Genomic DNA, 24,528 nt, shown 5'->3' with positions numbered 1-24,528 from the left:
CTAGTGAGTAAATGCCGACATACACTAAATGTCACGCGATGTCGTCATCACAACTTAGCCTGCGAATAGGCGCGTTGAGGATAAATCGAGTCTTGCTGATAATTGCGGTCACTAGTTTTACAGCCGTACAGGATTGATGTACGAGAATGCTCCTTCCTGTGTGATATCCCTGGTGCTTGTACTGTCTCAACAGAACTCACTAGACCATGCTAGCCTCTCTACAAACCGAAAACTTTCGCAATAACATTACCATGAAAAATTACTTGTTACTCAGTGCATACCATCTCCTCCAGGGGGTCAACCGCAAACCCAAACGCCTAACACTTAACCATGCTTGGCATTTTATACAAAAATAAGTTGGATGTATTATATTTGTTTTTGGAGATACTCCACATAGTTAAATGAGGTTCCTATCATAAACTGTTTGTGTTCTAAAGGACACTGCTGCTGTGTCAGTGATAGGATTTAATTCATGTTTTCCCCTTGTTTGAAACGTATGAATGATGACAAGTCACATCATAGTTAAAGTTGGTAGTTCGTGCAAATTGAAAGCGCTTCATTCCCACGTTGCTCTCTCTCTCGAGTCCAATACACGTGTGAGAGACAGTTTGACATGACGCGCTGTTTTTATACTGAGAATAAAAATAGACGGTGACAAATTGAGAGCATGCACTTAATCAAGATCTGTTGTGGTGGAAACATCCACGCTGCCAGGAAGTGTGGTCACCTCGCATTATGATAAGCCCTGTATAACTTTAGATTATTTCAATATAGGCCTACTATATATTGTCAGGGAACAACCAGAGTATAAGTCTATATATATATATATATATATATACAGTACGATTTGCCTCGATAACTGATCTGAAATATAATCAACGATAGAATATAGGATTATAGCATAAAAAAGCGGAAGAAACCTTAACTTGACCTATTGAATAGCTAGCTTCACACTGTATATTCAGTAACATTGATCTAGTGTTCCAAAGGATGAAACTTGTATAGTAACTGAACTATGACTTGTTATTTAGCTCTATCAGTTCTATTTCTAAATTCTTCTTAGAGTTTACAGAAGGGATAATCTCTTATTGATCCAGTGTTACTAGGCGTTACAAGGGGAAACCTAAACTAACTTTTCCTTATTGCACATCTTCAATGTATACATACATAACTATCCAAATTATCCGCAAAATTCCTCGCAGGGAACCACGAGACGTCATTTACTTCATGACACTAGTGTTTCACGTCAAAATGATATAAATATACGTTGCATGTAAGTACTACTTAGTATTTTGTCTTTTAATGTTCCCTCTATAAACAAAATCATTATAAATTTCTCCATTTTTGCTTATAAATACCCTAAATATAGTTGTGTGTTTAATATAGAGGTGCAAAAATCCTGCCTATTCCCACACTAAATAAGCGTTCCTGTTTATGTACTGTATCTAGGATCACAGGGCGAACCCTATTTCTGGAAACTTCGAGTGAAATTTCCTTGCATGGATATTTGATTATACGCAAACAATATATGCATAAGATTTGTACGAAATTCCGGTTACAAAGACATGTTTGGCTTTAATTAACAGGTGTACAAGCAATATCGCTCCTTCAAACACGAGAGTACTCTCTCTCTTTTGTATCACTTTTTGTTCGGAAAAGCTTAATTCCCCCGTAAGTAAATTAACTATTTATAATAGTAGATGTGCAGCATGCAATATCTTCGTCAAAACAGCGCTTTAATAAGGAAGTTTGATTTGCTTGAATTTGTTAAATATCTGAAATTTTCCGACTATAACCTTCTTTGTCTAACGTATTACCCTGACCCCAGATACTTCAGGCCTCACCCGTTTACTGACGTCATTACACGTCATGGCCAGGTGATTTTAAATCGTAGATGAACGGAGAAACTTCGTCAATCGTTTTGTAACACCGACTGATAACGCGTGCACAGCGACTGTCTACGAGATACAGCTAACGTCAATATCTATACAGCAAAGAAAGTCTTTGACAAAATCTCCTAGATTTGTATCAACTGGTATAAACTATTTAAAGGTAGGTTTATTATAATTGGTATATATTTTCCAGTTCCATATATTTATCGCTGTATAAAATTTGTTTCGTAAGGCTGAGTTATGGAGATATGCCAAATGGGTTGGCCTCCGTTTGCATGGTGTTAGAGATGCTTTAGGTCATCACGAGCTATGCATGCGGCACCCGATGATATCAAATGCATAAATATGGCTATCTCATTTATTGATCCAACACTCTCTACCTATCTGGCAAAATAGTATTCCTGTGAATACGACTTGCCACCACATCGAACGCTGTTTATTTTTCATAAAAGAAAGTGAATTACTAGTTCAATCATAATTATTCAAACGATACCTATGAGAAAAATCAAAGATAGCATAATTTTAGCATATAAAACTTGGTGTCGATCAAGTTTGTTTGAAAATGTCGCGTTTTGCGTGTATCAAATGAATTCAAAACAAACGATAATGATCTTAGATGGCTCATTATCTGTTGTCATTGATTCCATTAGCTAACATTCCGGCGGGGGGCTTAATTTTTTAACATAATCCTACGTACTTCACCATTAAGATAGAGCGAAAACAAACAATTTTGAGTTAATTGTGGAATGATGTGGTGTTTCGTATGAAACCTGTTGATATCTCCTTTGGTTAACAAATGAAGAACAAGGTAGTCTTCGTTGCTAATTTGCTATTGCTATACTTTTGTACAGAATAGGAGTGGCGATGTTTCCAACTGCTAGCAGACAGCCAGGTACAATCAACGAAGCTATGATGACTCAAGGGTTTTGGATGGTCCAGAACAGTGTCTCAAATCCTGCTTTTAATAACAGTTTGCAAAACAATGGACGATTTGCCTGGTTGAATCAGTGTTTCGCCGAGAGGACAGATGAGCTGGAAGAGGACTTAGATGAAAATGAACCGATACAATTTTGTAACATGAAAGAGAATATTTTAAGACTAGAGGAGCTCGCTAAAAAGAATGGGATCTCATTGGATGATGACAGAATGGAAATTGGTGGACAAAATCTCTTTGAAGAACTTTGCGAAGTGAATCCAAGAGCGAAAATTTTGGTCAGAAGAGATTCAATAGGTTCTCCATGCTGGTTTGACGCTTGTCGACGATTTTCCGGACTAAAACCCGAACATGTGCCCGAGGAAACAAAACTAGCACAACTTGTGTATCAATTTGGCCTTGAACACGTGCGAGAACTTCCAGTGTTGCCTATGGAAGCGATAAATAGCTGTTTATTAGCTGTCTAAATATTGACGCAAAATTTTGTAGTTGCGTAGGCACTCTTCCCATGGAAGAAATCTTAGCGGAGCGCAAATATTCTGCTGTGATTTCCCCGGTACAATATTTGTACTTTTTAACAATACACTGAATGTTAAGATAATATACATAGATAGATAGATAGATAAGATCACAAATATATGTAATATACAAATTATAAATACAAACTTGTTTTTATGATCTGTTTTTAAGGTACGAGGAGAGTTCATTAGCCGAATGCATATTAGAGACAGTCCAGATGGGATTCCTGCCCAACTTACCCGTCTGTTTAGACAGGACTAAAGTTAGACGGGAAAATTCGGACGAGAAACCCGTCTGTGACCGAATTCACATCAGACGAGCTTCCCGTCTATAATAGATGAATTCGGCTTTTGTAGCGTAGCAATCATGAATCTAACAGGAGCCAATGTTTCCTGTTTTCTTCCTGTGCACTTCGCGAAATAGCTAGTATTTGCTTGGTCGCCCATACACCCAAATCATTTCTGGGAAACAATATTTGCTAGTTTGTTTGCAGTTTCAGAAAAGGCGTGCAGCGTGGGCTGGTATTATCAGTTTGACTAATGATGAAGAGTATAGGTTGCCCACCTTCTGGAAACAGAGTAGGATGAGCATGATCGTATGATACTCTTCAGCTAATTGGCGCTTACGACGCATGCGTTGTCGATCGTGATTTGCATTATATCCTCCCACAAGATCCATCAGCTCTCATCTATGCAAGACCTGCAAACATTGTGAAATCATTCTTTGCAAAGTGACAATAAGAACTTCGTTATTTCCGATGTGATTCCAAAAATATACCAAAAATTCGGTTCAGCGCTATTGCAAGTTTGAAGTATGCAACTGAATGAACGCTAAAATGGTAACACATATTTAATTATTTCGTCGATGAAAACTGTTGAAAATATATATATAGCCCTTTTGCAATGTTTCGACTCTTATTAATCATAATCCAAAGTCCAAATATTAGCTTATATTTTTCCTCATGCAAAGTTGCCAACATGCGTTTTTCATTTGTCGCAATCGTGAAAGAAGTAAACTTGTTTATTTTCAATTTTGTTTATCATCATTTTGCTGCCAATTGAAATAACAATATGAAAGACCGGTGATCTTAAAAATCACTGATATCCGTATGACTTAAATTAGAACGCTTCAAGTAATATATTAGCCCAAAATAGAATATGGATGATTTGCTAGACAACGGTACGCTTTGATCTTTTAATAGGGACTACGAGTCAATTGCAAAAACTAAGGTCTTTTTATCCATGAAAAATACAGTCATTTTTTATAGTATAGACCGTCTGAATGGTCTGAATAAGGCATATGCGATAGGATTGAATTGAGTTATTTTTGCCTGAGATTTGAGTGCAAATTTTACTTGATTTATTAAGATTGTACTATTTTAGTAACCTCCTACGCTAGCCCTTATCTTGAGGATCTTTTATAACGTGATCTGTGATTGGAAGACAATGCAAGGGCTTTGCTAGTAGCCAATCGGAGAGCGCGTAAGGTTGCTATATTGGGGAAAGTAACAGGTCTAATGACGTCATAATGTGACGTTTAGGCGGTGTTTAACATATACATCTGCTCGAATGTAGGAGTTGAGATGTTTTAAAGATTGACGATTTTATATATTTTCATCGTTCTACCAAATATTAAACGGTTTAAAAGTATCTCAACGTGTCCTATGTGGTTATGAGTTGTAGTAGACGCCGTGTTCAAGTATTATGGCCACAGACTTAGCCGCAGTAAGCGAACTACATTCAATTGAAGTCGAGCCTACAGTGAATCATACGAATTCTGCTGTCTCGAATGAGGTAAATAAACGTAGTTATGCGATGATCTCCTGTCTCAAATTATTATTCTAGCATGGAGATATATTGTTTTGACTTTGTAGCGTTTTTTTTCACCAAATTCTGCCTTTTTAATTCCAAATTGATCTTTGATCAATGTTCTTTCAACCTATAGAAATGGCACATTTTCCGGAAGCCTAGAAAACGCTATAAAGGTCGACCTAGTTCAAACGACACAAGCTCAACAAAGGTAGGATAAAACAACCCATATCTTGAACCAATTTGACCCCGTTTATGTACACGTTTCCTGACTGTCTGTACGCGTTTTTAAGACAACAAACTTGCCTAATTTTTGTGGTGTATTCTCCCAAGGGGCCATCTTAAATAGTTCAGTATAATAAAACGATGTGGTAATAGCATGGCATAATAAATTTATCTTAGTCTACGACGCTCGTTTATTGTATCCTAAATCTTTAAATTTGCGATCTTTTAATGAAAAATTGAGCGATTCGCGGAATCCACGTATGAATGCAGTGACTCGTATAGAAACTTCGTTGTCAATGATGTCGTCTGCCTTAAAAGTGTCCAAAGCTTTTTTGTGGGCCAAAAATTGTTTCGATATGAATATAATTACTCCGGCGTCAGCGACGGAGTTGAAAATTCGCCCCGGTTTTGTTTTGTTTTTGTTTTTTTTTTTTTATTTTTTTTTTATTATTTTTCGTCGTCGCAAGTCTGTAATGGCGCGAAATATACTAGTATTTGAATAGTGTATGTGATCGTATTTATCTACGTCCCAGTCTTATCTCCCAAGAGTTGTGGTGCACAGCTTTGGCTAATTTTCCAATGCGCGATTCGATTTCGCTCGCATGATATGGCAATTCCTCCAAGAGGAACAAATAAACCGTTCTTTTTATGCTGTTCGATTAAGTTTAGATTGAATTGGGGTAAGAATATATTTAATACATGTAGACTCGGTCCTATTTTAATAATATCGCTGCTATTTCGCCGTTTAACAAGATGATGTGGTCGTGTATGGGCGCGTTGACACGTCGCGTAGTTTGCACAGGATCGAAGATTTAATACAACTATATATAAGCGCGAATTCCAAAGGCAAAGTGTAAGACGAAGCGAATGTATCATGCGGTTTATTTACATTTTTGAACAATTGAACTTCTATACTGCGATGTGCTTCTGAATTTTGCGATCGAACATTTAGGTTCGCAAGGCATCTAAATGCGAATATGTATGCGAAACAATACGCGAACTGTATTGTTTATGTTCAGAAGCTCTATATTGAAGACTGGCACGTGCGCCGGAGTTAACGCCAGAACGGCGTCTTGTTAGAGTAGTGTTACCGCAGCAATGCTTTGTAGCGAAGAAAGTATTGCTTTTCCCTGTTGTCGTCCTGGGTAATACAATGCATTGAACAGATATGATATTTAATCCGTCTACATCCTGTCTAGTGCACTCTTGTTACGTCCCACTGTCGTTCGCTGGGATGGTGTGTTTTAACGTAGACAGCATTCACGGCATCTGTCTGATTGCCTTTAATCGGTGGTTTTTTGTTTGTATTCGTGTTTTTAAGAGATTTTCTATGATCTACAATGCATACACGAAACATTAAATCGAGTTTGGTATTAGCTTGATAATCCAACGCAAACACACAACACTTATTTCAAACTAACAACATGCAATGCAATATTATTTTGGTTAGGCTACGATGTGAAATTTGCGCACACTAGCTCGATTAAATATTTATAAAAGGCTGGAGTCTTGTAGTTAGATTTAAAGAGAGTCGAATATTACCACTTCCGAAGTGAAAATATCGCATATTACCAGTTGACAAAGGCCTGTTTGATCATTTTGACCTTCCGACATTCAATGTAACAAAGTAATTCTAATTTGGAAAATTTTAGCTTAATGGTGTTCTAAGATTAATTTAAAACGAGATTATATATGATTATAATTTCCTTATTTTGTGGTCTTGTTGTTACTTTGGTGGGTATTTAACTTTGTTATGGCAAACTTGAAAAACAGACTTCTAGCATTGACAAGCTTGGTGATTTAATGTTAATTTATGCAAACTTTAGCTTATTTCAAAACAGTGGGGTTGTTAGGATAATTCTTGTTTATTTTTATTGATATTTGAAATCGTGTTTATACACGTCATATCACCAGTTAGAAATGATTTTACTCTGACATGCAATAAAAGCACTTTTTTTCAATGAGATCATGATGTCACAGCACTTGTTGGAAAAGGAAATGTTGTGAATTATTCATGTTGCATAATGCTTACTAGGGGGTGGAAATATGGTGCCTAATGTGGATGTTTTGTGTTGGAATTTTCCAATGCAGCTGCTTATCACTTCTCCTTTTTATGCTTCTACTGGAGATTTGATTATTTTTGTGTTGACAAATATTTGTCTGTAGTTGTTTGCCCGAAAAGATATAAAAGGCAGCGTTTGACATATTTGACCTTAACAGTCGTGAATATAGGCCAGATGGACTTTGATAGATTTTTGAGTTATAAGTGGATTTATTGTTTTGATTTATTAGTAGAATTGTTCGTTAGTAAGATTGTTAAGGCCGGTTTACACTAGCAAAGTTTCTGTGCACACAGTATGCTTTGAACAAAGTGTGTGCAAATATGTAAACACCTTTCAAAAACTTTGAGCGAAGACTTTCAAGGGCTTTAAACGACATGGAGCGTGTTCAACTTTGAACACAGAACTTGAAAGAAGCCGGCACTTCTTGTACTAATTAAAATGTCTACCGAAGTTTCATTCATTTCTGCTGAGAAAAACAAAAATAACAATAAATAATAATAAGAAGCGCTTTCCGTTTACGGTCGTCCATGTTTGACCTGTTGTTTGTGCAACAGGAAATACTCAGCTTCAACCTTGGACAGTGTAAATGTCAGAAGTCCTGTTCAAACACTGTGCTCAGACAGGATGCCTCACTGTGCACACAGAAAGTGTAGACTTTGCTAGTGTAAACCGGCCTTGATTGGAAGATGCTTATCAAACATTTTTTGAATTGTTTTCTTGTTGATGTCCGTTAAAGTATTTACAGTTACAATATTTAGATACTCTTGTTTTCAAACTCTATGCGATTAGCTTTGTCCTGGTAGAAATACATTGTCCTGGTTCTAAGCTAAACTTGCTTTCAGACAAAAATTATTGCCAGTCTCTGTATTCTTCAATATATCATTAAAATATATCACATTTACCTTATTAAGACTTCCAATTTATAGTTATTTTTTAAACCCATCAGTTGCAACTTTTTATTAAAAAGACCACCATTGCCATGTACAGTATACAAAATTTGAATTCAAATTCTCACAGTATTTTAGGATAGATAAAATTTCTAATAATTAACCTGTAGGAATTGTTAGAACAATGGTAAATCATTAAGAAATGATTTATATTCATGCCCTAGTATGGGTACAACTAAGGACATAATTGCACAATAATAATTAAGTTAAACTGCAGGGTTCAAAACAATGTTTGGAAAATTTACCTTGTTTCATAGCCTACCCTGTTTCTATGCTAAAGATATTGCTGGCTATTTCAATCTAACTTAAAAGTTTCTTTTAAAAAGTTCGAAATGTAGAGGGATTGTAGATATTGATTGAGTCATGTAACCTTGATATTTCCTTGCAAAACCCCCTTGTAAAATACCAGCTAAGTGTTATCAGAGAAGGCTTGTTAGTCTAAACTGTGACTTGATATAAAAGCATTTTCAGATATTGCACAATCCACACATTCAACAAAACGAGACAGTGTAATCATTTTTCTGTCACAATAAGTTAGTTTTCACGATGCGATTTTCAGTCTCCTGTGTTTTTGGAAAACTCCTAGCCCTTGTTCTTTGTGCATTGTAATGAATGTTTTGAGTTTAGGTTTAAAGAGCAACATGAATGCTTTGTTTTTATAAAAGAACACACGATGACTCGCAGTGGGTTGCATGAAATAAACGTGACGCCTTGAAATTGCATTTCGTAATCATCCAGTACCAAGCTGTGAAAGCGTCCTATATCCTCTTTAATTTTTCATACATTTTTTTTCTTTAAAAGTTATTTTCCATCTTGCGTGTTTGTTAAAGTGTCTATCATGTTATCGTTGTTTCTCTTTTTTGGGAAGTCAAAATGAAACAATAGCTTGCACGGTTTGAAAATAAATGATGGCGCTTCTTCCAGCTTGAATTACCTGCCAAAGTTTAATAGTAGGGTAATTCGTTTTACGTCAATATTTTCCAGTAATTTGGGTTGTTTCAGTAAAAATGTCATGACTCATGATTATGACCCATGCAGTTGAGACCTGTGAGAGAATATATTAGCTTTTTCGCGAGATTTCGTTTTGACTTCAACTATACCAGCGCTTTTAAGGAAAACTAATTAATCATATACAATGGGTCCATCACATCACCCAGTCACCCAGTTATTGAAAGGTTTCGGCAATCGAATCTTAACTTCGTCGTTCACTAAGTGAGGCTGAGATTCCTGCGAAGATTGGTAAGAAGTAAAAGCAAAGAACTATGAATTGTGTTGTAGTCGCTTGTAGCAGCCATGCAAGCATGCAAGAAAGATACAAAGCATTGTTTCGGCAATACCTTCAGATGTTGTATCACTTTACGAAACTATAATTGTGACAATTGTTTAGTATCAGTTACACGCATTTCAAATAAAGCTCAAAAATGCCTCATATCATTGTCCCATTTAATGTTAGCAATTTCTCCCCCGTACCCAGAGTAAACAATGAACTTTATTCGGAATCCATTTCGAAATGTAATAATCAATTAACCTAAACAAACTACACCCTTGACTGTTTGTGATTGCCCAAATTGGTTTTTACCATACATGGTGAGATCAAACTGAGTAAAAAATTACATTCGCTTTTGTCTTGAGTCTGCGCTGTCTTTTGAGATCTGGAACATACGAAGAACAACGGAAAAAGATCTAGATTCTACCAAAAAGTTACAGATTGCTTCCAGAATTTACCATTCGTGTGTCGGCAGAAATGCTCTAGAATTTACCACAGGGGCTGGTAGTCGAGTATATAAAATATCAATTCAGTCTACTGATACCTTGTTAATATTCCAACGACTGTAGCGTATCTTGTATATAGTATATAGTCTGTGCACAAGGTAACGTGATTCTACCACAAGTTCGGGTTGCAAAAAGGAAACGTGGTCTTGCTAATGGTAGTGTGTAGATATTTCATTATCTGGATTCAAGCTTCTTTGCCATTATAACCATCAACGAACTGTCATTATATTTGACTTTGCGCTAGCGAGGTTTATCATGGCTTTTGGTTCATTAATGCGACGACGAAAAAATTCTAAGTTCACAACAACGGTAAAGCTATTTTTGTTTTTAAAATGTGCATGAAAAAGGATAGCATTATGCAGGCTTTTAAACTATATCAGATCTTCTTAATTATTACTAATGTCCTGAACCATTTACATTCCAAACTCTCTAATTTTCGAAATTGATACGTCGTAATTACGTCAATTGTTCGACTATTGGCGAAGTTAGTTCCCATAATTGTTATGTAATTCCTATAGTCAAACCAATATTGTTAATAATAAATACTTATTTCTGTTTATTTAGATTGTCCACTAGATATATTTATATTGTTGGTTTTGTTTAAAAATGCGGTTAGGTTTTGTATAAAGTTCAATTAAAACTTAAGGATATTCGCTGAAGAAAGTTAGTTTAAAAGGAAATCCAGGGGGGAAGTCCCATCCCACTGCCGGGCTATAGATATACATGCATTGTAAATGTGAATGCGTACATTAAAAAGTAGAATGATAATATGTCCTCTTTATTTGCATAGTTTCCTCTTCGAAATAGATCTCTCTAAATACTAGTTACATGGACTTGTATTAAACAGTTTTAAAGTCACGATAATGTCAGCGAGTTGTATAAGGCGTGGTCATTTTATCACCAATTTTCTATATACGGTAGATATTCTTCAGACACTCTGACAGGTCGCTAGCCTGCTGGACATTTCAATGTCTTATTGAAAGTATTTCAGCATGAGGTAACTGGAAAACTGCATGCATGGCATTTTGCATGGATTTTCTCGCAAAGCGTGCCATGAAAGAGAGCCTGCTTTTAGCAACATGAATATGCCGATTGTGGGAATGGATGCCATTTTAATGCGCGTCGCTTTTTTCTCCGAGTTTTCCGACGAAGCCGTAGATGACAACATGCTAGAAGACTCGGCTATTTGTACAACAGACCCAACACTATAACGTTTATCAATCCTGAATTGCCCGCAGTCTACTTGTGGCCACAGTTGTTAATTATTCACGCGGGTTCTATTGTGTATATGCCTGTATGTGTATATCTAATGAAACAACCCCTAAGGTAATATATCGCCCGTTAATATGCCCGTAATATCACCCAAGGGGAAGGTTTTTTGAAACTCACCCAAACGTTATTTAGGTGAGTGTTTTTGTACTATTATCAGTATATGGTGATTGTTATAAAGGTTTGCATGTCTGTAGCAAGACAGTGTATGGTTGGGCGTTTTTTACTTTCTTTTAAAAGCTATATTTTTTCTTATATGTCATTCATTTCTGGTGGCTCCCGGGTGACCGAGGGAGAATAAATTTTTAATGCGTTTTATTCAAATTATTGAATGTTAAACAAAATCTTTATTATCCTCAATCGTTTTAATGCACTGCACCAAAAACTAAACCTTCGTAGTCTCTTCACCGAATGTTGCCTGTTTAAACTTTCTTTTAAGCTGTATTTCACTTCGGTTTAGTATTTCTGTTTCCTCGGCTGTTATTCATCAGTTCCCCGAGTGTTATCATTAAAATTAACAAGTTACTGTTTATGCTTTTTCCACCAATTGGAGCGTCTTTGTGGTAATTAGGAAGCGCATTAATGCTGCGTTGATTCACACACATAAGCTTGCAACTTGGTTTATATTGCTCGCATGATTTTTTTTTAACTTTTAAAGACCTTACGGCCGTGCTCAAATGATGTGGATAGTATCCTTATGCGATTGAGCTTCGCTTGGCACGATAACTCTTAGCAAACTTGTCGAAAATGTTATAGCGTTTGTCTCAATGTGCTCTTGGGCAGAGTCGAGATAATTAAAGTTTCGTCTATCGCATGTGTTACAATTTCCAGTCCCTGTGGTGGCCCCTTGTCGCTAAATGAAATAAAGTTTAATAATGGTAAGGTTGTCGCCTTTATATATTCATATCTGTTATGTTGGCTCACCGCGTTGACGCGCTTAATATGTCGTGTATATGTGTATAAAATCAAAGTAGTACTCTGGTTTAACAAGAACCGGTTTAGCAATAATCATGGCGTGTGTTGTTCTAACGATAGCCTTAACTAAGTGTCCTATCTAATAGAAACGATTATTACTTTGAGAAATACAAAAGAAACAGCCCAAGAAACTAATGTATATACGTTTGATGTCCACAAACTTGCGATTAGACAGCAAGAGAAAAGTTAAGATAGTCTGTGTCATGTCGGTGAAGGTTATCTCGTAAATTTTCGTATAGCGTGATTTATTTCGTGTAAATTAATCGGCGAATGTTTTCTACAAATTATAGTTACTTCTGAGAATTTTGCTATAATTAATTTGAGGTTGATATAAAGGAATAAACGTATATTAACGTATACGTATTATTACTTGACAAACTAACGTTTTGGCAAACCTGAAAACATCGCGTCCATTCTCCCACGGCTTCTCCCTCTCATATTCTTTTTATAGGGTATTCTGTACTCCATCCAGTTGTTCGATAAAGAGTAATTTATCCTCCTCAACTAGACCTTGCGTATATATAGCTCAGATGCATGTGCATCGTTTTAAGAAGAAATACTGAACGAAATGGTTAGAGTAACCTGAATAAGAGTAACCTGATTTGTTATTTATTGTCGAGTGCCCTGTTTACTTTATTTTAAATCCCTTGTAGTAGTGTTATGGTGGTCAATACTTTGCAAGCAATACCTTTAGAACCTAAGTTAAACGTGCTGCAAAAATTATTCGTATTATCGTTATATAGTTGAAGTCGTAGTATCGTAAACATAATTGATTTTGTTTATGGGTGACCTGTAGTTACACACTCCCTTTTGCATTACAAATATTTCTAGAGTACAAATTAGATATAATTGTTTGTTCGAAAAGCAGTATAGTGTATTTTGCGGATAAAATCTATGACGATTTTCCTATCTTTGTCTTCGAAGATAGATTTAAAATAGTGACTGCCCCTTAAATGTTTCATGAAAATATTTTAAGCTCTTCAAATGAATTCAGACTTTCTTTCGATATAGGTTCGCCGCGAGTCCCTAAATGCACCTATAGGTTTTAGAATTTTGGTCTGTGTTATGTAACTGTGTTCATATTGACATTCTGTTTGAGAGGCTGGCTAATTTACCTTGTGGTCGGCCATTACTGCTTGCCGATATATTATTATGTCCAACTTTGGTAAATTTAAAGATTGTGGTTTGGTTATCTTAGCCTCCCCCGCGGTATCGTTGTCATGGTAACAGCTTGCGCACTCTGTGTGCAAGCTATTAGGCAAATCCGCAAGACTTGTGGATCCACTGTTCCGAGATATAAATTAAATTATCTCTTCTAGACACTTTTCCTCGTGTTGAAAAGCTCTGTCCCCTCGAAAACTGTTGTCCATTGAGTCTAGAATAAGGATGATCTCTTAAGAGTTAAGAATGATTAAGATATGATCGCTCTCTAAGAATGATATATCTAGCTACTATATTTACAGAGGAACTAAATTTATATATACTTAATAGCTCCATCAATTTCTAAACTGTTCTTCCTAGATATCTAGTGTAAGGATTATCTCTCATAAATCCATCCAGTGTTATACATTATATCGAATGAAACCTAAACAAATTATTCTCGTAGTTCAAGTCTACTTGTTATCCTGTTAGGCTGCGCATGGATGCATCGTATCAAAAACAATTCTTTAGGAAGATTCGTTGATATTTTCAGCGATGACTGTAGTGATGATGATAATCTTCGTTATATTCCTAGGATTCTGAGTCCCATACAAACCACATATCCGACTCGAGCAGTTTAGACGAGGACAGGGAAATGGTTCGCAGAGATTTGGGAAACCGTGGTGCGGCTTCACTTGATGCTGCTAAGGTTTGTTTTAAACTCATCGCCATCTCAGAGTTGTTTGTCTGTCCATTCATTTTCGTGGTATTTTCTCGCATCTTCCAGCACAAGCCAGTGGCATTTGCCGTAAGAACGAACGTCAGATATGATGCTTCTGAAGAAACAGAGTGCCCTGTGCCCAATACTGCCATTTCATTCGACGTCAGAGAGTTTCTCCATGTCAAAGAAGTATGTATTATCACAACTAACCAGAGCCACGTTCATGACTGCGATTATTCAAAAGGAATTAAGTTTCGCTTGTTGTTATTTTATTCGATATATGTTATTTTATTAGAAATTTAACGAAGATTGGTGGATAGGCAGGGTTGTAAAGGAAGGTGGTGCAGTTGGTTTTATTCCAAGGTATGTTCACGTCCTAATCATGGGGAGTTCTAAGTTCATCTTATGGATCCGCTTCTGCAAATGTTATATCGTCTTCTTGTTTATCTCTGTTTTAGTCCAAGTAAATTGGAATCAATCAGACTTCTTACTTCTGTCAGTGGAAAGGGAACCAAGGGAAGCAGGTATCTCAGTCTTTGGATTTACAGGATTAACCCTTCGTTTCTTCAATTTTTCCTGCTGCTTCTGATAGTTTTTGAAAACTTTCAATTTTACATTTTTCCTTAGGGGTAGTGGCGGCGGGGTACAGCTTGGTGATGGATCCCCTGGGTCACCCGGAGGAATGTCATGTAAGGCTTGTAGGCTTCTATAGCGGTACCATAGTTATACAAGGTTACGATATATTGATCCAGTCTCACTACAGGAGGAAATGTGGCCTTAACTAACCCGTCTTGTTGTAGTTTTCTTTGACAAAACATTATTTTTTCTCAAGATGAGGGAGAGAATGGGATCGATTACGACGAGGAGCCACCCCCTACCCCCACTAGTCCCACCAGTCAGGGAAGTGGTCGTTCGTCTGTACCCAGAACAGGCTCTGGTACTTTACCTAATCAAAACACAGGAAAGAAGAAAGTGTTCTTCAAAAAGGTTGGTGTGAGTTCGGTTTTGACTTCAATGCTTTGCTTTGTCCCAGCCTGTCCCAAATCTATTCTTTATTATCAAGTTAGAAAATACTCAAATTTAAGTAAAAAATTCTGTGGTATTTTTTTAGCAAGAGCAGCTTGCGCCTTACGATGTTGTCCCTGTGATGAGGCCAATAGTTTTCATTGGACCTTCAATGAAAACCTATGAAGTAACGGATATGATGCAAAAGGCCTTAGTTGACTACATCAAACACAGGTTTGAGAGCAGAATCATCATCCATCGTTGTAACACCGAAATTGGAAATAAACGTGCTTCGTTACAAGGAAATGGCAAAAAACCTTTAATGGAGAAGACGAACAGCAAACAAATGCTGAGTAAGTTGCTACCTTTGTGATATGGGAACTTCTCGGAAGTTGTTAATAGTGTCGAATATCGAACTTATATTCGCCTGGGAAATTACTTAGCAAATTAATACTGATCACGTGACAGGAACAACGCTTATGCCAAATTAGAAAATGTTGTTTCCTTGACATTTCCAAATCGAAGGGAAAAGTCTCACCTATTTTATCCCATATTTTCTCAACATTTTCGTTCTTTGCTTTGCTGCAGGTGAAGTTCAACAAGAAATTGATCATATTTTTGAGCTTGCCAAAAGTCTAAATCTTCTTGTCCTGGAGTGTGATACGGTCAACCATCCTTCACAGCTTGCCAAGTCAACTTTGGCTCCGATTATCATTTATTTGAAGATTGCATCGGCAAAGGTATACAGATGAAAGAAATATTTGGATTCTCTCAAATACTCTGTATTCAACCATGATTTACCATTCCCCATCACTTTTTTTAACAGTATCTCAATGAACATGACAATTTCTTGAGTAAATTATCCTCTATTTATAACCAAGGTGCTTCAACGTCTCATCAAGACTCGAGGGAAATCTCAGAGTCGTCACCTTAATATTCAGCTGGTGACCGCTGAGAAACTGGCTCAATGCAACGAGGTAGATGAATTTGAAATGTTTTACTGCACTCGTGTCTGTTGCATGCTCTTTAACGAACCTATCTTGTAGACAAACCTTGTTTAGATTAGAATAAAGGCAGGCTCTTTATCCTGTAATAAGAATCATTTTTAATTTGAAATCTCCTCCCAAACACTCATCATTTCCACTTACTTTGAGTGTAACGTCAATGAGTTAACATGCCTCATGCAGTTTGTTATCATTACAACATTTTTTGGTAAAATGGCAACTAAAGGTTGAGAGATCTGTTGAAACTACTCTGATTCAAAATTGATTCCAGAACACGTAATCTTATAGTGCAGTGAAAACCGTTAACCATATCATTAAGAGATGCACTTCACTGCAGTGATGTTTTACATCAGAACGCGGGGCCTAAACACGACGTTTTTGTGTATTTTGTTAACAGGAGTCCTTCGACTTGATTCTTGACGAAAATCAGCTTGAGGACGCCTGCGAACATTTGGGTGATTTCCTGCAGCAATATTGGCGGGAAACACACCCTGACGTGAGCACGGTGATCGAGGAAAACCATTCGGAACCAGGCCCCTCGATGTTCAACCAGGAGCAGCAACGACCTAGTGTCTACCTATAACCGCGCGTCTGAAGCACAATTTTGAAGCTCTAACGTAGACGCTACCTTGGTTAGCGTAGCTTTTTTACGAACGAATGAAGTTTACCTGATTGTTGTAGCCGAATATGGCTTTTTACACACCTTTCTACCCATGCTTAAAAGAAGGTGAACACTGAGGTATATTCCTCGCGTGGACTTTTCCTCGCGTGGATTCGATCCTCGTTTTGAGAGAATTGGTGTTTCCATTTCACTTTTTGCAAGGAATTGGCTTGAATATTCGCAAAAGTTAGACTGGATTAATCCTAGTCAAGAGAATGGGGAAAAAAGATAGTTTGATGCTGGCAGGTGTTGATGATATTCGGTGGAAACACAACTCGTATATAGTGCTGTGTAACCCATTGCAGGAAATATTTGCAACCAGTTCAGGGCAGCACAAGTTGTTATGTAGTGGTGATTATGTAGAAAAATGTTTTATATTGAGCACATGGAAGGGACTTATTTATATACTAATAATATTGTAAGGCAAATGTAGCTGTGTAGTATATATGCATGTGACGGGGTTTCAGAGATTGTCTTTCCAAAGTTGTTTACAAATGACAACCCTGAAAGAATTTTGAGCGATTCATGAGCGGTTAACATAAGCTTAAGGTTTTGTTTCGATTCGTTTTATACTGAGTAATTTTGCAGCTTTTTTGTTCGGTAGACTATAGGCAAGTTTTGACATTATTTTTATTGTTCTGAATAGCGTAAATCTTTGCTTTGGATGGACGCGCTTTGCGAGAAACAAAAAAGTTTTTTGCGTCACAAGCAATGCTGCATGTCTGGCAGCAAAGTGTAGTTATTTACGCAGCTTATTTTAATGCATCTAGGAAAAAATTGGTTTCTTTGCAACTTTGCAAAATTTGTTGAATTTATTGTGTCATGATTTGGTAACTTACAAGGATTGTTTTGCTGTGGTAATGCCAATGAATTAATTCAGTGTCATTTGTGAATAACATGGACTTTGCTTTGGACAATTTTGATAACCATCTTGCATTATATATACTGGTAGTATATCTGTTAACAAATCTAAATATGATATTATGATATGCATGGCAAATATCACCTTAATTATAACGTGAATTTCAAATTTTTACACTTGTAAAGTAAATATATTATATGTAGAAATTAGTTGGTTAGGCATTGGTTCGGATATGCCCCTGTAACTCAGTTTAATTGATTGCAAAAATGCTGGCGGAAGGCGAATGGTCTCAAGTGCATGTTCCGTCATTGCTTTGAATCAAGGATGCTTTAAACAGGACTTGCTAAGCCTGCTTGTTGGATGTGTGGGCAGGCCAAATGTCAACTTCCGTATTTAAATGCACTTTTAAAAAATATGTGCTCATGTATGTTTTACTTAACTTTATGTCTCCCCCAGTACCAAGTCTTGTATTGTAGTATTCCCGCATGCATGCATGCACGCGCGTTTCTGACACATTTGACATCTTATAGTGATGCGATTGCCCCCTTTTTGCTCAGAAAACCTCCCATGAATTCAGAATACCTCTTGTGTATTCGTTTTCATTATATGTCATATGAGGATTTGCTACTAAGGAACTGTTTGTTGGCTTCGAGAACCAGGATCTCGATAGGAGAGTTGGCGGTTTCAAAGACAAGCTACTTCAAAAATTGCTAAAAGCTTACCCACCCCCATAACAAATAAATAAATTATTACAATAGAATTTCAGGAAAAACCAAAAACGCGATTAAATATCAAAAACGGTCCAACATCTTTGCAAAACGTTTTTCACCGTTCAGTGTAGGACAATATAGCTAATGCTTTCAGTTTGAGTTACAATAATTACATGTAAGATATGATCTAACGTTAACCATTTTTATTCCGTGGACAAATCTCATTGTGTGGGCTGTAACACCTGCATTTACAGCTGCTATACTAAATTTAACTTGCCAGACGGTTGTTAACAAGTCAAGTAGCATTAGGACATCGGGTCGTAGGATCGTGATGTGAGCATGTAGTGGGAGTGACTACTAGTCACGTCTCAAGATGAAAAGCGTTTGAGCTGAACTCTCTGGAGTATCTGGAGTATCTGATGAACGACAAAGGTGGTAACTAAGACTTGCAGTTCTTTTGCGTCTAGGATGTTAAAAATCTTTTTGGAATAAGGTCTATTTCAAAGACAAAGTCGTGTGCGTCATTGCCTCTGCCGGAAGATTAAATTTGTCCTGTCACAAATGGGAATTTTTATCCATTTTTCTGATGTTTTTCTTAAATTCGCAGGTCACTAGCTCGCCCCTAGAACACCTGCCGGAGGTCGAGAGTAAGCGAAGGTATAAATCTGCACTCACGTTATAGCTAAATCAACTTGTTTTCTCCCGGCTTGGAAATGGTTTTATTTTCATTTCGTATTTAGTGAAGCAAGAGTAATTTTGATAAGTGATTACTCTTTATTAACACAAAGAAAATCAAGAATAGGTTTATTTAATTGCGCAACGATTAAGCGTAATGAGCAGTGCGCAAAAGTGCGTAAAAACACGAAAGAATGGCGTCGATCATGCGACAAATCATGCAATATCTTGCTTCACTCAGTGACTGCGATATTCGGGCTTCGGCAAACTATTTCATTCGCTTCATTTGAATGCGTCAATTAATCACTCAAATTATGTGTGTTTTCTGTACATCACGTTCTGCATTTTCATGAAAATAAAAAACACGTTCCGGCTGTCGTATATGACAGGTGCACGATACGTGTAAATAATAAATTGTACTTTCCCAAAGATTTAAAAATGGTTTGTGTTAGAAAATAGCGAAAATACATGGGATTAATCTATATAGTTTAGAAATGTCTGTCAATATATAATTGAACTCTAAAACCATGCGATACCCAGCAATTAACAAACTTAGGTTTTAATACGTCACAAACCTGACGTCATTGAAACGAGATATGTCCGTATCAATGCTGCACCTTGCAAGTTTACGACATTTACAGATACTTTAAAGTTTCTTCAACCACGCTAATAATGGAAGGGCACGCGTGTTTAGTGTGTTTGCAGAACTAAAATGCACGTTTAACTACTCGAGTGAAAATATATGCTGTAATAAAAGGCTGCAGTTGCCTAGTTTTATTCAAATATTCAGAACAAAACTCATGAAAGGGAAGTCAACAAGTTATAACCGAAGCAATAATATCCGGTGTCTAAGTGCGCATGCGTTGTTGAGTATTGAACATAATTCGTTGGCATTGTGAGAAAGAAATTAGTTCCTTTGTCTGTCGTACTTCTGAGACAAATATCTTTTCGATTAGGCGTTTTTACGGCTACATAAAACACTTGGATGTCAAATTTGTGATAAGGAATTGTGATAAAATGTTTTGAGACGATTTGTTGCTGTTTTCGTGCGGTAAAGTAACTTCAAAATATGGCCGAAGGTTCTTCGGGTCTGTTGCCACAATCTGTTGATATTTTGGGTTCAGGCCATCAAGACGAAGCTAGAAACTATCCTGGCAATAATTTAGCTTTGCTTGGACGAAGGCCATTGAGTGATAGCTCAATTAAATACGAAGAAAATGCTTTTCAAATCGATTCTTCCGAAGTCAAACTGGTTCATTTCAGAGAAAGACGAAACTCGTTTGGCGATGCCGATAACTCGAGCGATGATGGATCAAAAACTTCATCTTCTAGGGGATCAATCGCTTCAACACAAACGACAGAGCAATCTAGTCGTATCAGATTAAGAAAGGGAGCAAAAACATCTTACGATTGCCACTGTCCTCAGTCACAAAAAGCCAAAAGAAAAGCAGCCAAGAAACTCTCAACTCTTCCGAAATTTAATGGAGGGCCATTTCCCGTTGTGCCAGAGAACAGCGAGTTAAAATCTCGTCCTCGAAAAAAAGATGGCTCGTTTATGAAAAGAGTAAAGAAAATATTTTGCGATTCGGCAAGCCCCACGAACTGTGATAACGAGGAACCGCGGTTTTCTGACAGCGATGCTAGCAATTTATCTAAGCCAGCAAACGACACGGAGCAGAGTCGTTCGTCCAAGAAAGAGCTTCAGAAAAAGGACCGTCATTATATTATAAGTGATATTATGGCAGTCACAAACTGTTCCTATTATTGGGGCAGTATAAATCGTCATGAAGCTGAGGAAGTGAGTAGCCTAGATAGGTTTTACTGTAAGAAGATATATTCATGTTTTTTCTCCTTGTGTTTACATACTATACGCTTTATTGATTTTCGTGGCTTGCGGTTTCAAATTACCTTTCATGTTTTCCTGTGATTCTGTTCTACTTTGATTCTAGTTTTTTCCCTTTGTGTTGGGGTAAATAATATCGATGGCAGTTAAATTTCCATGTATTTTTATGGAGGTATTTAAAATCCCACACATTTTTTTAACACGGATCATAAACGCTATTGGCTTCGGAAAAGATTGGTTAGATATTAAATTCGTCGCGAAGCGAATTGAATATATAATATAAACTAAGACTCCTAGATAATCAAATAGCTTGAAAAATAAACCATTCGCACGACTTCAAAGATTTAAATAGATTTAATTACGGAAATTGTCAGTTCTACAAAGTTTTCATGGCAGGAATACATCTTCACATTAACTTTAATTTGCCAGCTAGACACAGCTGCTTCTCGAAAGATTTCTTATGAATTTACCGATCTGAAAAAAAAATGGTCCAACCGAAAAGACAATTCCAATTTATTACAGGAAAATTTTGGAAATTGCTACAAACATCAATAAAGTGTAACAATTATTAGCAAGAATTCTCAAATTTTTTTTCAGGTGATTATTGTGTATGTAACCTTTTCATTTTTTGGCCTCAATCCAAGACAGCCTATGACAAAATCCAAACCCTAATATGGCAGTGAATTCGTTAGGGTCTCTTAAGTGTATATTGTCACGACTTTAAATATATATTGAAATGAGAAAGTTTAGGTTATATAAGAAACTATCCTTTTTTGCTCTGCCTTAAATGATGACATAGTTCTTCCTGTCTGATTTATATCATGTGCACCTCAAGATCTGTCACTGAATCATGAACTTTTTCATGATTCAAAATTAAACTTTGGGATAATACATTCTATATTAGCATAATTTTATCAGCTCTTATTTTCTGTAACCTAAAAATTTATTTTATCCAAAATTTAGCTCCTAGTTGGTAAACCAGATGGAACGTTTCTGTTGCGGGATAGTGCACACAAGGACCATTTGTTTTCCGTAAGTTTTCGACGATACAACAAGACGCTTCATGCTCGCATTGAACAGTGGGATCATAAGTACAGTTTTGACCATGAGAGTCCGGTGGCTTATTTCTCCATTACAATTGAGGGTTTACTGTCCCATTACTCAATCGGTGAATACTGCATGTTTTTTGAGCCAATGTTGGTCAAGCCCTTAATCCGGACTCAACCGCAGCCCCTTATGAGTTTGTGTCGAGGGGCAATTGGAAATTGTACAAAATACGAAGACATAGAGAAGCTGCCAATTCCTTCCTCCCTCAAAACCTACTTGCGAGAGTATAATTACTGTATCAAACCTAAATCAAAGAAAGACGATGATGGAAAACGGAAAAGGAATTCTACACTCTGTCTTTTTTGAGGACTTGGCACACCAAGAGTTAACAAAAATATCCAGGATAACCATGTATTCATATTTATTGTATTAACACTCAGTGTATGTATAAACAGAGAACATTACCTAATTAATCAGACCAAATTACCTAAATGAAATATTCTCTTAATATTTTTGAATGGTAGCAACTTACTATTCACAGAGAGCAGTGAAATACTAATTATTAGAGTATTATTCTGTTATCAAGTTTGATAACCGATCAATTACATTTTCGGAACATGTTTTTTCGAGCATTGTCAAATAGCAGTTTTTTGTTGTATTCTCTAGCCTGTAAAACAAGTATTTTTTTGTAACTATAAAGCACCAAATGCGTAGAGCTGGAGTCTGTATATCAAGAGTATTCATCAACACTATTGTTGATTGTAGAACTATGTTTCCCAAGGTCAAAGTTATCCTTGAGTACTTGTTTGTTTGAATCAAATTTCATGTTGACATTGTAAAATTCAAACATATTTTTACATACTTGACTTTGTGGAACAAAATAAGTATTTATATTACATAGGTGAACAATCAATTTGTTTGCCATAAATGATATTTTTATGTGTTTTATTGATCTTTGCTATTGTTCACACCTCAAGAGACATAATTGCAACTGATGGTAATCCATTCTCAAAAATATACGAAACCAGCTCAAAGGAGCTCAAAGCCTTGATATATTGATCACAACTTTCACTTCTTTATATCCTATTCATCAACATGTTGTTCTGCAAAAGTCATTGCCTCATGTAGTCTTGCCCTATTACTGCATCGACTGGGTGGTCTTGAACCATCACTGGTTGTTCTTGGGCTACTATTTCTCTGCTGAGATTCTTGTGTTCCTGGTCGAGAATTGCTTCGTGACTCTGCATGCTTAAAGTAATATCCTTGATCTTCAGGCTTGGAAATAAAGCTTTTATCATTGCTTTTATAAAGATTTGATTCCTCACTACCTTTCTCAGGTAGTTTCTTAAGTAAATCATAAACCACATCAAACTTCGTAGCGATTAATGATTCAAAGGAGTTTTGCTCCTGTATTGCAGCCGAGACCTGCTCTTCCAAATGTTTTGTGCTAACCAGTTGAGACGCAGATACAGGTCTCATGGGTGGACGAACCTTGCTGTGAGAAGATTGCGGCCGCTTTACTGGATTGCTATTGAGAACCTCAAGTCTTGGTAGAGCTTTCAAGCAATTTTGATGATCAAGTGATAGTCCATTAAAACACGGATTATTAACAATGTTTAACTCTTTAATATTTTCACACTTCGACAAATCATTGCATATTTCCTTCAAATTATTAAATATATTCGATGAAATATCCAAAACTTCAAGTGCAGGAAATTGTTGTGGTATCTTTTTAACACCAGCTAATTTGTTATTACCAACATATAGTTGCTCCAAAGTTGTTACCGCACCAGAAATGTCTAAATTCCTAATGTCATTATGTTCGAGTCTAACGATGGTTAACGAGGTAGGCTTTTTAACCTGCTATACTTGATATCTTATTATTACTAAGATCAAGTTCTTGCAGTTTCTTGCACCTACCAAGATCTGGAATTTTAACAAGTGAATTATTAGAGGCATAAAACTCCTCCAAATTAGGCAGGCAATTGATAAATGAAATATCTACCAAGTTATTACTGGAAACATTCAGGAATGTTAATTTTGAGCATGCCGCAACCTCTGATACGGAAATATTTACAATCCCATTGCAATCCATGCGTAGACTTTTAAGCTTTTTTAAATTCCGAAGTCCTGTCCCAAGCTGGCAGATGCAGTTGTATTGCAGTTGTAAGGAACACAACTCTTTTAAATTGTCAAGACCACCAAGATTTTTTATCTTGTTTGAGTACAATTTAAGTTCCTTAAGTTCCACATTTTTCTGCAAGCCGGTAATATTCCTTATCTGGTTGCAGGATAGGTCTAAGCACCGAAGTTTGCTAAACTTTTCAAAGTGTTCCATCTTCGTCAATTTCGATCCGTGTAAATCTATTTCAAAAACACGCTGGGGGTTCGCTTCTCCATGCATCAGAAGAGTATTTTCCATCTCCGTTTGTTCGGGGCATTCAATGCCATCTTG

At 36.6% G+C, this 24,528-nt stretch overlaps 2 protein-coding genes across 3 annotated transcripts; both read left to right on the top strand.

Annotated features, from left to right (window-relative positions):
- The first annotated feature begins 4,911 nt into the window (after nucleotides 1–4,911).
- Nucleotides 4,912–18,008, top strand: LOC114543519 (voltage-dependent L-type calcium channel subunit beta-2-like). 2 transcript variants are annotated; one of them, XM_028562471.1, is made up of 12 exons: nucleotides 4,912–5,138; nucleotides 5,290–5,364; nucleotides 14,141–14,254; nucleotides 14,333–14,455; nucleotides 14,562–14,629; nucleotides 14,725–14,790; nucleotides 14,894–14,955; nucleotides 15,099–15,253; nucleotides 15,378–15,624; nucleotides 15,860–16,011; nucleotides 16,153–16,248; nucleotides 16,673–18,008. In XM_028562471.1, the coding sequence occupies exons 1-12, from the start codon at nucleotides 5,049–5,051 to the stop codon at nucleotides 16,856–16,858; spliced, it is 1,434 nt and encodes a 477-aa protein (XP_028418272.1). In that variant the 5' UTR covers nucleotides 4,912–5,048; the 3' UTR covers nucleotides 16,859–18,008. The 2 variants fall into 2 exon arrangements, with proteins under 2 accessions (XP_028418272.1, XP_028418273.1); XM_028562472.1 differs by lacking the exons at nucleotides 4,912–5,138; nucleotides 5,290–5,364 and adding an exon at nucleotides 12,020–12,308.
- A 1,963-nt stretch (nucleotides 18,009–19,971) lies between these two features.
- Nucleotides 19,972–23,004, top strand: LOC114543525 (suppressor of cytokine signaling 4-like). The gene is made up of 2 exons (XM_028562477.1): nucleotides 19,972–20,981; nucleotides 21,990–23,004. The coding sequence occupies exons 1-2, from the start codon at nucleotides 20,253–20,255 to the stop codon at nucleotides 22,437–22,439; spliced, it is 1,179 nt and encodes a 392-aa protein (XP_028418278.1). The 5' UTR covers nucleotides 19,972–20,252; the 3' UTR covers nucleotides 22,440–23,004.
- The last annotated feature ends 1,524 nt before the right edge of the window (nucleotides 23,005–24,528 follow it).

Source organism: Dendronephthya gigantea, unplaced genomic scaffold, assembly GCF_004324835.1.
Source record: "Dendronephthya gigantea isolate DGI-Jeju-01 unplaced genomic scaffold, DenGig_1.0 000472F, whole genome shotgun sequence".
Lineage (NCBI taxonomy): Eukaryota > Metazoa > Cnidaria > Anthozoa > Malacalcyonacea > Nephtheidae > Dendronephthya > Dendronephthya gigantea.
Note: the sequence above shows the minus strand (reverse complement) of the source record. Positions and strands in the feature narration are given on the sequence as shown.

Coding starts and splice junctions, on each gene's coding strand:
- LOC114543519 (XM_028562471.1), top strand. CDS start 5,049: ATGGCCACAGACTTAGCCGCAGTAAGCGAACTACATTCAATTGAAGTC. Junction 15,254..15,377: donor AGAAAGTGTTCTTCAAAAAG/GTTGGTGTGAGT, acceptor GTATTTTTTTAG/CAAGAGCAGCTTGCGCCTTA. Junction 15,625..15,859: donor GAACAGCAAACAAATGCTGA/GTAAGTTGCTAC, acceptor GCTTTGCTGCAG/GTGAAGTTCAACAAGAAATT.
- LOC114543525 (XM_028562477.1), top strand. CDS start 20,253: ATGGCCGAAGGTTCTTCGGGTCTGTTGCCACAATCTGTTGATATTTTG. Junction 20,982..21,989: donor ATCGTCATGAAGCTGAGGAA/GTGAGTAGCCTA, acceptor TCCAAAATTTAG/CTCCTAGTTGGTAAACCAGA.